Raw genomic sequence first — 13793 nt, forward strand, 5'->3', positions numbered from 1 at the left:
CAGCACACGGATTTCTCCTCATGTTCCTTAAGATGTGCAGTATATATTTTCATTGTAGATTGGTTACTTCAAAAGTCCAGTAAAGTGACAGTGGAGATCCGATACACATCTTAAAGAAGACTCCCTGTAAGTCGATTAAACGTTTCATTTTCAAGTCAAATCCTTTACATGAAATAGACACCAACAATAGAAGGGGACTAGAAATGTCTTTTATCAAAATAAACCTGCTATTCACAGACCTCGGCCACAACATCTCCCAGGTACTTCTGCAGGATAAGGTCAAGCTCGGCTGCAGCCTGGCGGAAGCACTTGTCCACCTCAGATAAGTCACACCTGACCATTGTATTTTCGAAGTAGGATTTCAGCGCCTCTTTCACCTCCTCATAGCTGTCCTGCTTCATGATTCCTGTGCCCTGGGAGAACAAGAAAGGTGAATATTCATCATCATCCCTCAACGATTCTCCAAATTGCCTGACTGCAGACACCACCATGAGGAGGAGCTGGAGTGACATAACATCATCAGTAGGCAGTGAGTCAAGAGAGGAGGAGTCATTCCCACTGTTATCCTTATCCATGATCAAGAGTCTCACCCCCTGCATTACGCTGTCCCTAGTGGTGATCTGTAGACAGTGTGTCTTCCACCTCACCCACCTCCTGAGGCAATAATCTTGAATAAACAGAGGGCTGGAGGCCCAGCCCGGCTCCTGTCTCTCTCCCCTTGGGGACGGGAGATTTTCTCAGAACCATGTTGAGGTGAAATGGGAGTGGGATGATGCAGGTGTCTTGGAGAGGTGAGTCACCCCAGCCCCTGCATACCTCAGTGTGATTCAAGCAAGGGGGAGGGGTTTAAGGGACTTACCAATCCCGCGTATGCACCCTCTGATTCAAAGTCAGGCAGGACTTCATTGTACAGCGCCAGGCAGTCCAGCTGGATAGATGATATCATGTTCTGAGCCCAGGTCCGCACCTGTATCTCCTCCTCCTGGAGCAGCCCCTCCAGCTCGACCTGCAGGCCCTCCCTGAGCTGCCACAGGGCCGCTGGGGTCAGGCCCGGGTGAGCGGGTGTACCAGGGGGTGGGTGAGGGGGTGTGTGAGGGGGCGAGCAATGGGGTATGGGGGCTGCCAAGGAGGAGGTCCATGCCCTGTCCTCCTGCAGATCCCTCTCCGGGGCCTTAGGGTGTTTCCACAGCTGGGTCTCGGTCTCCTGCCTGGTGATTGGCTGGCTGGCCTGAGGGGACAGGGGCACAGAGAGGGCATGAGGAGGACAGAGAGAAAACTGAGAGGGTCTTCTCCAGGAGGACCAAGCCCTGCCCCTGGTCTCCCAGCAATCACAGTCACCATCATTGCAGCTGAAACCAAACTTTTGATAGACGTCACAGACATATCAGGCTCACAGACTTGCAGCTCTCGGCTGCCTGGGGCGAGACACAGGGGGAGTCTGCTCCCTCTTCCTCTGACAGTCCTATCAGATGACAGCGGCAGACCTGATCCAACCCCACCTTCCCTTTCACACACAGCCACACACAGGCATGACTGTGTCACCATCATCAACACCTCCACCATTATAATCTCCACTATCTTCGTCACCATCATCTTCATCACATTTCTAATAAATGATCTCCACCATCTTCATCACAATATCCTTCTTCATCATGACAATCATCATATCCACCATCATCATCATCAACACCTTTCCATCAACATCATCATCATAACCACCTTCATTATCTACACTACCATCTGCATCACCATCATCATCCTGAGCAGAACACATTGGTTGTCTTACACTGGACGAATCTTTGCTCAGAGCCTCAGTATCGGTTGCCCTTCTCCGGCCTTTCAGGGTCACGTCCGTCTCTGTCAAGACCTGTCAACAAGATGACTGCTTTAGTCTCACCAGCAGAAGCCAACCAAGTTTGTGTCTCAGTACAGGTTTATTCGTAGTCTGACAGTATTAATACAGTATTCTTTACATAGAGGAGGGTGGGGGTGTGGAACAAGCTGTCTAGCCATGTTGTTGAAGCCGATAGGGTGGCTTATCTTAAGAGAGAGCTGGATGAGACCCTACAGTCAGGACAGGAGGCACTACTGTATGTAGAGGGTGGTGGGTGTGTGGAACAAGCTATCCAACCATGTTGTTGAAGCCAATACTCATGTTCCTGTGGGATCTGCCCCAGGTCTCGGTGTGACACCCTTCTCTCTGCTCGGCCATTCCTCTCTCGACTTGAGCGAGTTTCTCCCGGCGGTGCTGGGGAGGAGAAAACAGAGTTACCAGCCAGTCACACAAACACACATCATCATCATGGGCCAAGATGACCCTACATGACAGTGGCCTGTCGTCCTCGATCCAGAAGCAGTGTCCAGCCCTCAGCTATCCAGCTTCATGATCCCCAACATCCCTGTCGAGACCTGTTGAGGCGCCAGTTCTGCTAGACCAGGGGTCTCAAGCCCATTCACAATCCCTGGAGAGCCAGGTGCATCTCCAGGTTTTCGTCCTAAACGGGGCTAGCCAATTAAAAATTTAATCTAATTATTTTCATAAGAAGATGTGGAAATAATGTGTTTAATCATATATTTTGATGTCTCTCACTGTTGAAGACTCAAAATATTCAAGGCATAGTTGGATATTTAAGGTCTGGATAAAGGTACAGTATTAGAATATTTTTTGTTTAATTAAAAAATTAGATCAACTTTGTAACCAAGACCTCTGGGCAGGAAACCAGATGATGCACCAGACCCTCTAGGAATGGAGTTTGAGACATGCTCACCCTCTCTCACACACAACCTCACACACACTCACCCTCTCACTACTACTACTACTACTACTACTACTACTAATAATAATAATAATAATGCAGACTCGCTTTTCTTGGGGTCTTGGGTCTGGCTCCTGTGTTGGCTGAGTCTCCTGTTACCTCCTTCCTGATCTGGGGATGTCAGATACAGTTCTGTTACAGACACGGGCTGGACTAGACTCACAAGCACACACACCCACAGACACACACTCCCACACACTAACACACACGCAGATGCACACACTGACAGGTAGAGTCTTTCTCTTCCTCAAGAGAAAACAACAGAGCCCTGCTACAGCGATGAGCTTTAATTTCAGGAGGAGGAAGAAGAGGAAGAATCACAATATGAAGAAGACCAGCAGTGGACTCACAGCTCTCTGGGTCTGTGGCCTGACTCTCAAACTTGTCTCCAGTCTCTGGTGGGTTTGGACATCTTCTCTGTTCACCTCTGTTGACATCTGTGGACAGGACAGTTCAGTTAGACAAACAAGTTCGACCAGACTTCACTCTCATAGTCAATCAATCAATCAATCAATCAATTTTTTTCTTATATTTTGCCTTTTAATCCAGAACATCAAAGCACTTTACAAAACATACCTGGAAAATAGAGTATAAATGTGCAATACTGTAGTTCCTGGAGTAACTGCTTGGATAATCCAACTACCACTGTTGTTACTCCTGCTGCTAATACTATGACCATGACTACAAATTCTAATACTAATTCTGATATTAATACTACTACTGCTGTCATTACTAGTAATAGTGATAAAAACAGAGCACTCACAGCTCTCTGGACGTTGGTCTGGAATCTAGAAAGTGGTTCCATTCTCAGGCGACTCTGGACCTCAACACCTGTTGATGGGTCACTTCTGTCAGACACACGAGTGGAGCCCAAGCCCACCTACACACACACTCACACACACTGACAGATATACACCCACACAATCACACACATTATCACACACTGCATGACACTCACCCACATATATTCACACACAGACATTACACACACTCACAGACACACATTCACACACTGACAGACACACACACATACACTACACACACTCACAGACACACACACAGACACAACACACACTCACAGACACGACATACATTTATACATACAATCAGACACTCACACACATACTCGCACACATTCACAGACACACACATAGACTACAAATACTTATAGACACACACCAACACACACACACAGACAAAAACACACACACTCATAACTACAAATAAGGTATAACTAACACTAACACAAATGCCACTAACATTAAAACAGTAACACTATCACTAAGAATTACACTATCATTATCACTGACACAAACTACTACTACACTACTAATACTAATAATAACAGTAATGCTATCACTAAAACTAACATGACTACTAGTGTAAATACTCTAACAGTAACTCTATAATTATAACTAATATTAACATGAATACTGGCATCAAAACTATCAGAAGCACAATCACCATTAATACTGACATGAACACTAGCATTAATATTAAAGCTACCGATTGTACTCTCACTAATATTAAATATGAATACACTCGCATTAGTATTAGTCCGTGACGTCAAACCACTCTTTTTGACGAAGGCGAGACACCTAGCTGGGCACAGTGAAGTGGCACGTGTCGCCATGGTTACCATACTTTTAATTTGTAAACAGTGGAAAAATGCATTTAAACTGTTACCTACACAAATTTATCAACTTGGAATATAATTTTCAAGCTCTAGAATACAATTTCTAAACAATCATTTGAATAATCATTCTTTAATTTGGGATTGAACAGTATGAACACTAAACGCACTATGGTATTTGATCGATACAGGCTGTATTGACTGTTTTCTAGATATTTAAAGAATTTAAAGAAAGAAAAGAATCAGTACTCACCAATCGGTGAAGTTAATCGATGATTCTAAGGTTTTTTAGTTGAATTAATTGGTTGTCGATAGATAAGTGATCAATATCTCTCCTCAGTGCGCTCCGCGCGCTTCCCGCGGTCTCGCTCTCTGATCCCGGCACTCTGGCTGGTGTCTGTGACGTCACAGCGCTCTTTCTGACAGAGCAGAGCGCGTCTCCGCTGGAAGAGACATAACAGCTGGAAATGGAGAGCGACAAACCGAGGAATACAATTTATTAAACAAAAAAAATAGTTTACTTCGCAGACTAATGCGTTGTATAGCATACTCCGGTAGAGCAGAAGAGAAAGGGCACAAGTCCCTGTAATAAGCGCTTTTAAGGTTGAAGAGCATCTCCTGGTTTTATTTCCACTCGAGCTCTCAGTTCCTCAGCCAGTTTGGTGATTTAATTAACTGTATAACTGTTATCAGACTCTGTTTAACTGTATATTTATAAGACTCCGTGAGAGACGTGTGGGAGACGCTGTATCCCAGGGCTGGTGTGGAATAACACACAGACAGGTCTTCTGTGTGATCTGAGTCCCACTGCTCAGAGGTACAGACTGGTCAACTGGTCACTATTGTAGACAAGACCATTGGTCTGCTGCTGCTGATAATCATATTACACTTATAAGAGTAGCAATACTGCTGTTCATTAAATCAGTAAAAATAATAATAAGAGATAAACACATATTGCTCAATTTTCAGTAAAACACTTCTGACAGAGGGTTGGAGGAGTGACTTACAGTAAAGACAATGAATCAGGGCAGTAATACTGAAGGGCTGGAGGTCCTGGAGAGGGTTAATAGAAGCTTCTTGCTTCTGACCTGGAACAGAGCCCACAGCTGCCAGATCAGTGACCCCTGAGCCCAGTTCACAGAGAGGAGAACCAGGAGCTCTTCTCTGTCTCTAAGAGGCTGTGAGGAAGGAGAAAAGGGGGAGATGTGACCTGAGTCCAGGCTGTTCTGTCTGATATTGTTCATGTAGCAGCACTGATTGTCTGAATGTCCTCTGGTTCTGAATTGTCAGGATAAAGAGAAGGAAGGAGATGAGCTTCTGTCTGTTCAGGAGGTAGGAATTTGGGTAAAGTACTGAGGGACCCAGAGCTCTGTGTGTGAGTCTGAGCTGTGAATCTGACTGAGAGGAGAAAATATGTTTGTTTTATTCTGCCTCTGAGAAGTCTTTTCCTTTGCCAAGCAATGTTACATCCCCTTCAGATACTCTGCACAGACTGTCAGAGTGAGAGAAGAGGAGAGAGAGATGGACAGATAAGAGCACACACAGCGAGAGAGACAGGAAGGTGGAGAGAGGGAGAAGGAGCAGAAAGACAGTGCAGGTGTTCAACCACACTGTGACCACAGGAGACAGGAGGCTTTTCTCAGCTGCTGAGGAGCTCAGTGCTCATGGCCACTCAGGCTCAGAGGCTCTGGCAGCAGTCAAGTCTGAGAGCTTCTCCTCATACTGACACTGGAGCTCTGAGAGTCAGCCTCCATTCTGAGAGGAACAGCCCCTCCTGTTCAGCCCTGAGAGACACACTGAGAGAGCTGTGTAGGGAGGGGAGAACACTGAGGGTCTCCCTGTGCAGCACTAGAGCTCTGAACACTGGGCTCTCCTGTGTCTCCCTGTGCAGCACTGGAGCTCTGAATATTGGGCTCCCTGTGTGTCTCCCTGTACAGCCCAGCTCTCAGCTGCCTCATCACACTGACACCCACAGCCTCACAGTACAGCCTGGTTTCCTGTGCTGGAAGAGCTCGGAGGAGCAAAAACCACAGACTCACTGCAGAGCCTGACCTGTAGCTCCAGTGAAGCTCTGCCTTAAATCACCGCTGTATTAACAAAGACTGAACTTTTTTTTTCATAATTGTGTTGCTTTTTCAAATTTGAAACTGACTCCTGCTCCGTGGCTCCTGCTGCTGCAGCTATTATGGTGAAGCTGTAACACAAGAACTCTGCTATATTGAACAGGAGAGTTTAAATACAGCATAAATGCTAATACTACTACTGCTACCACAACTGCTGCTGCCACTGATACTACTGCTACTACTAATATTTTACTGCTGCTCCTACTGCTGCTCCTACTACCCATAATGATAAGGAAGAGGATGTGAGCTGTTCCCTCACACTGTTCAGACTGGGGGTGTATCAGTGTATCAGTATCAGTTCAGCTCCACTATGCTGTTAGAGAGTCTCAGTCATGCAGTCGGCTTCACACAGAGAGACACTGGGGCCACAGCTGGAGGGGTTGGAACATCTGTGTGGACTGGAGCTGCGCAGAGACAGACTCAGGGTCTGAGGGACTCAACTGGAAGAGCTGCTGTCCAACAGGCTCAGTACATAGGGGACAATCACTGCTGAGCTTTTCTTTCTTTTTCATTTAAATTATTGATCACAGTCACAGGACAGCCAGTTCTTATTCAGTCCACCTTGTCTCTGGATTCCTGTGCTGACCTGAATGACCTCACTGCCACCTTAAGCACAGGCTCTCCTCACACTGCCCTTGAAGAGGACCAGAAGACATTACTGTCTGGAGACACGACAACTCTGTGGCTCACTGTAGGACACCAGTCATTGGACACTGCCTGACACCGACAGCAAGACAGGACCATGTTTAGGACACCAGTCACTAGACACTGCCTGACACCGACAGCAAGACAGGACCACGTTCTAGACACTTCCTGATACAGACAGCAAGAATTACAGGACCATATATACATAATTGATTATCTTGATACTGATTTAAAAATATAATACTTGTCTACAATTTTTTCTTAGTTTAATATCTGATCTCTTCCTGCCCCTGCAGCACCTGCAGCCCTGCTGTCTGTATCTGTATCTGTGTTTCCTCCAGTGAGACACAGAGCTGCTCCTGTCTCTCCTCTCCTCCGCACTGCTGGGAGTGTCTTCAGGGAGAGGAAACAGTGATGTGTCTCTGATATATATGGAGAAGACTGAAAGTGCCCTGTGTGATTGGCCGTCCCGCCTGTGTAAGAGGTTCCTGCTGTCAGTCTGAAAAGGCAGTGCTGTGTGTGATTGGCGGGGCGGGGGGCTGTGTTGTTACTGGGGGTCTGGGGTGCGGAGCAGCAGCTCAGTTGCCCTGTGGGCTCAGGGGTGAAGACAGGGGTCTCAGCTGTGCTCTGTCCTGATGACAATGGAGAGCTGCCTGTCCATCTTCTCTCTCGCTGTCCTGGTGCTGCACAGCTCAGCCAGTAAGTGACCAGTCTTCTGCTTTCCAGACAGACAACAAGAATTAAAGTTAAGATGGAAAAGCTGCACAACATAATTTGTAAATGAGCTCGGAATTTAATGTTTTAATGTTTTATTTTAAATCCAGGACTGTGGGTATTCATAAGAAAACATTAAAACTATTTTTGATTGGTCTGTAAGTCAGGTAAAATAATTAGTTGCTAAGAACAATTTTATATTTTTAATAGCATCACCTCTGCCAATCTACTGCTACTTACTATTATCTTCAGTTTATGTCTCCAGTATAATTATCTGTATGCAATATTCTTATTCTTATTCTTAAAACAGATAAGAGTGTTATAAGAGTATATTTTATTATTATGGGTTGTGGCTTTATTACAAATGGAGCTTTTATATAAATAATGTCTTGAGAAGGTGATATTTTAGCTTGAAGAATTATTAAGGGCAGGTATAATAATATATTTAAAGGCATGTTTAAACACTAGAAAATGTCTGAGGAAGTAATGTTTTCCCACTAAATAATTATAAGAAACTGAGGAAGCATTGTAGGTAAATGAATTATTAAAGATGTGTATTTTTTCATTATGTGATACTTTCAGTGTTAAAGCTCCTTAGATAGTTCAGTATTAATGGAGGTAAATCTGTGTTTAAAGTCTGGAACAGTTTTAATTCAGTAATAAATATAGAAAAATTAATTAAAAGAGACTGAGGCACTATTGGAGGTAAATATGATGTGAAACTATTTTTGACCCATACAGTGCCTTGCGAAAGTATTCGGCCCCCTTGAACTTTTCAACCTTTTGCCACATTTCAGGCTTCAAACATAAAGATATAAATTTTTTATTTTATGTGAAGAATCACCAACAAGTGGGACACAATTGTGAAGTGGAACGAAATCTATTGGATTTTTGAAACTTTTTTAACTAATAAAAAAATGAAAAGTGGGGCGTGCAAAATTATTCGGCCCCCTTGCGTTAATACTTTGTAGAGCCACCTTTTGCTGAGATTACAGCTGCAAGTCGCTTGGGGTATGTCTCTATTAGTTTTGCACATCGAGAGACTGAAATTCTTGCCCATTCTTCCTTGCAAAACAGCTCGAGCTCAGTGAGGTTGGATGGAGAGCGTTTGTGAACAGCAGTTTTCAGCTCTTTCCACAGATTCTCGATTGGATTCAGGTCTGGACTTTGACTTGGCCATTCAAACACCTGGATACGTTTATTTGTGAACCATTCCTTTGTAGATTTTGCTGTATGTTTGGGATCATTGTCTTGTTGGAAGATAAATCTCCGTCCCAGTCTCAGGTCTTTTGCAGACTCCAACAGGTTTTCATCCAGAATGGTCCTGTATTTGGCTGCATCCATCTTCCCCTCAATTGTAACCATCTTCCCTGTCCCTGCTGAAGAAAAGCAGGCCCAAACCATGATGCTGCCACCACCATGTTTGACAGTGGGGATTGTGTGTTGAGGGTGATGAGCTGTGTTGCTTTTACGCCAAACATATCGTTTTGCATTGTGGCCAAAAAGTTCGATTTTGGTTTCATCTGACCAGAGCACCTTCTTCCACATGTTTGGGGTGTCTCCCAGGTGGCTTGTGGCAAACTTTAGACAAGACTTTTTATGGATATCTTTGAGAAATGGCTTTCTTCTTGCCACTCTTCCATAAAGGCCAGATTTGTGCAGTGTAAGACTGATTGTTGTCCTATGGACAGACTCTCCCACCTCAGCTGTAGTTCTCTGCAGTTCATCCAGAGTGATCATGGGCCTCTTGGCTGCATCTCTGATCAGTCTTCTCCTTGTCTGAGCTGAAAGTTTAGAGGGACGGCCAGGTCTTGGTAGATTTGCAGTGGTCTGATACTCCTTCCATTTCAAGATGATCGCTTGCACAGTGCTCCTTGGGATGTTTGAAGCTTGGGAAATCTTTTTGTATCCAAATCCGGCTTTAAACTTCTCCACAACAGTATTACGGACCTGCCTGGTGTGTTCCTTGGTCTTCATGATGCTCTCTGCGCTTTCAACAGAACCTTGAGACTATCACAGAGCAGGTGCATTTATACAGAGACTTGATTACACACAGGTGGATTCTATTTATCACCATCAGTCATTTAGGACAACATTGGATCATTCAGAGATCCTCGCTGAACTTCTGGAGTGAGTTTGCTGCACTGAAAGTAAAGGGGCCGAATAATTTTGCACGCCCCACTTTTCATTTTTTTATTAGTTAAAAAAGTTTCAAAAATCCAATAGATTTCGTTCCACTTCACAATTGTGTCCCACTTGTTGGTGATTCTTCACATAAAATAAAAAATTTATATCTTTATGTTTGAAGCCTGAAATGTGGCAAAAGGTTGAAAAGTTCAAGGGGGCCGAATACTTTCGCAAGGCACTGTAGCTGTTTCTAGATAGGAGTATATATATATATTAGAGACTGTGGTAGTTTTATTACAGAAACTTCTTTTTCTGTATGGTTCATGCAGGTTTGCTGTGTTTAGACATTGAAAAGAACAGCCTGTACTGTAGAAAAAAAAATATTTACTGCTTAGACAATAGTAAAATATGATTTTGTATTATTATTAGGAACCAGGGTAGAACAGTTACAGTTGCTTTATTGAATGAAGAGTCCCAGGGCAGCTGGAGTCAATCCCAACAAGCACAGCGGACACAATGCGGGCGACACACTGGAAAGAACACCAATCCATCACAGGGCACACACACAGACACAGACATGCACACACTCCCACCAGGGTGAATTTTATAGCATCTGGGAGGAAAACAGAGAAGCCAGAGAAAAAAAAGATGTGAGCTCAGGTAGAACATACAAACGCCACACAGATAGCAAACAAGGTCTGGAACTGAACTGGAAGGCAGCAATTATATTGACTTTGCACATTTGAGTATAATTTGACAGATACATGAGTTGGTCTTCTAAGGTTAAGATTCAGATAATAAGGACTATTTTTCTTTTTGATAATGTGGAGATTTAATAAGAATGGTTTACTGCAATCTGGTTGGTGTGCATTTGAATGCTAGTTTTTAAGCATGGATAATGAAAATCAAATGATTGCTTAAATAATATTGTACAAGTTAAATAAATACTTCTCCTGCCTCCATCAGTTGGAGATTCATGATCAGAGTACTCAGGCTTGCTATTTATTAGGACAACTTCACAATAACACAGAGAGTTAATGAATTTACTAGTTAGCAAAATATATTAAACTTATCTGGTATATTTGGAATATGATTAATCTCTGAATCAGGTGTTAAATGATTCATGTGTTAGATCTTGGCATGTAAGGGCTTGAGATTAGATGTATGAAAGAAAGGGGTACCCCTCTTTTTTGTTTGTTTAAATGTGGTATTTTTTATTTTTCTTCATGATAATACACAACATGAAAACTCCTAAGAGGATGAGAACAAGCTTCAATGCTGTTTAATAGTTTATCCTGTAGATGGCGCTTTACCACTGCCAGTGATAAGAAATCCGCGGTTCTGGCAAGAGTGAAAAGGCAAAGTAATTAAAGGCACCGCCAGAACATTCTGCACACTAATTCGTGTCTGGTCTCCTCATCACTTTGCAGATTGATAAAACTGTTTAAAACCTCATAAATATAAAATAAAGTGAGCACAACGTGAATGATTGGATGTTGTGGCTAATGTATAGAGTTTTTGTATCCATCGCTGGTCAGAATGATTACGTTGTCTTGACTATTTTTCAGCTAAGCTACCAGCCATGGTCCTTATTGTCACTCCCGCCGTGGAGGAGTAAAAGCACCTATTTCCATTTTAGGTGATTTTGTGTGATTTGTGTTATTTAACTGCATTCTTTGTAATGGTGCTTGTGTTGTTGAGTGGGCAGTGGTTGAGTCTGTAGTTCTGGGAATAATGTAGGAATGCGCTGTGTGTCTGTTGAGAAGACCGTCTGTGGTGGTGTTAAAAGCAGTTTTAAGCGGCTTCTGTATATGTGTATGTAGGGCCAAGGAGGCTTTTTGCAACTGTAAGACTAAATTACTCTTTAGTTTTGATTCTAACTTATCTTAAGCTCTGTTTTTTACAACATTTTGAACAAGATTTGAACTTTAAATGTAGTGTATGGCAAAGTTGTGTAGGGCACAGTTGTGTTTGTTGATTGGGAGTGATGTGAGTTGGAGGGGCCCCCTGAAAGTCTATAGCCCTGAGGTCTGTGATAGTCTTAATGTTGCCCTGGGTATACAGGATGTGATTATCACACACAGAAATGTGGTGTTATGTTTGAGTTGTGGAAATAACTAGACATTGGTTTAGCATTTATGTAGAAGCCACACGAGGTAAAGATGTGTTGTTAAGAGTAAACATTGATTGAAAATATTACTTATGCCGTGCAACTATACACTGAAGCAAGATGGTGAACTCCATTGTAAGAAACATGGTAAAGCAAATGGTGACATGAAAGGAGTTGATGATAATAGTGGAAGTGTGAATCTGAAGTGCTTCAATCTGAATGAGAACTTGATAAGGTGGGTGCTAAACTTCCTAACTAACAGGTCTCAACAGGTCAAGTTGGGGGAAGTGCTTGTCTGACATTCGCTACACTTCAATTGGATCACCACAGGGCTGTGTCTTGTCCCCTCTGCTGTACATTTTGTACACTAACGATTGCATAAGCAAACACACAGATATACATCTCTTAAATTTGCAAAGGAACAAGTAATAGGTTTATTCTATGCTGAAAAAAAGAAGAAAGTAAACACAATGTTTCGGCCTTGGAGCCTTCTTTAGGTGGCTGAACCTGAACCTGAGCAGTAATGCTCGGTGTGTTAAATGAAACTGTGTAGTTCAACAGTTATTGAATTGTTTAAACAGTGGAAATCTGGAAAAATTGTGTATTGAAACAGTGAAAATGTCATGACCGCTAGCCAGCGGAGATCAACCCATAAGAGAACTAATCAGCACCAGCAGCGGGTTAATAATAACAAGCGCCGCTGCACGTGTTAATCCACCAGCACACACTCTACCGTGCAGCACACAGCTCTATTTAAACCATCCAGACCCGCTTCCCGCTGCTCGGTATTGAGTCTTTTCTCAGAGAGCTCTACCCTGCCTTTGTTTGTACTTCGCTTTCTATACTTAAATCAGTTCTTAAATCTCATACCGTGTACAGACCAGTATTCAGTTTCCGTTCTTATTTTGCAGTTATTACATGAGGCCTGATACATAGATACAAACAAGCATCAGTGATTCAGACTTCTGACACCAGAGGCACTGAAAACTCTACTGACCACAGCTCTGAGAAAAAGAGAAATACAAGTCCCAGCCCTCTGAATTCATAGAATTACTACATGTATGCTGGTAGTCTCTCCAGTATCTCACACATAGAGTCACTGTGCTGCTAAACTCTCCAGTATCTCATACTGCAGAGTATGAAGTATCTCTCAGTCACTATGCTGTTAGACCCTCCAGTATCTCACGCAAAGTCAGGATCTGAAAAGGCAGATAGTGGGTGTCAATGTTTTACAGAAGTTGAGTTAGTATACTTAGTATGCTTTCTGTGTTGGTTTCTGCATGTAATCTGCAGAAATAATGTAATAATGGAGTAGCAGTCCAGTAACACAGAAAACTAAACTATCAGAAATATTTTCAATATGTATATGTACATATATAGAATTTTTCCTCCAAACATGGTAATATTATTTTCTCTGTCTCCAGGTAGTGCTGATGTGAGGCTGGTGAAGGGTGCCAGTCCCTGTGAGGGAACAGTGGAAGTGTATCATGATGGAGAGTGGGGGACAGTAGCTGACTTTGGCTGGGATCTGGATGATGCTGCAGTGGTATGCAGACAGCTGGGCTGTGGATCTGCGGTTTCACCACCAGGAGGAGCTCACTTTGGACCAGGGTCTGGATCAATTC

At 43.3% G+C, this 13793-nt stretch overlaps 1 protein-coding gene across 1 annotated transcript; it reads right to left on the reverse strand.

The window, feature by feature from the left end:
* Positions 1-227: 227 nt before the first annotated feature.
* LOC148825485 (uncharacterized) lies at positions 228-3621 on the reverse strand. Its single transcript, XM_088926231.1, has 7 exons — positions 3580-3621; positions 3167-3253; positions 2865-2927; positions 2132-2248; positions 1787-1867; positions 860-1228; positions 228-413 (listed from the first exon to the last, which is right to left on the reverse strand). The coding sequence occupies exons 1-7, from the start codon at positions 3619-3621 to the stop codon at positions 228-230; spliced, it is 945 nt and encodes a 314-aa protein (XP_088782357.1).
* Between the last annotated feature and the right edge of the window lie 10172 nt (positions 3622-13793).

This window comes from Atractosteus spatula, chromosome 10, assembly GCF_055471065.1.
Source record: "Atractosteus spatula isolate fAtrSpa1 chromosome 10, fAtrSpa1.hap1, whole genome shotgun sequence".
Lineage (NCBI taxonomy): Eukaryota > Metazoa > Chordata > Actinopteri > Semionotiformes > Lepisosteidae > Atractosteus > Atractosteus spatula.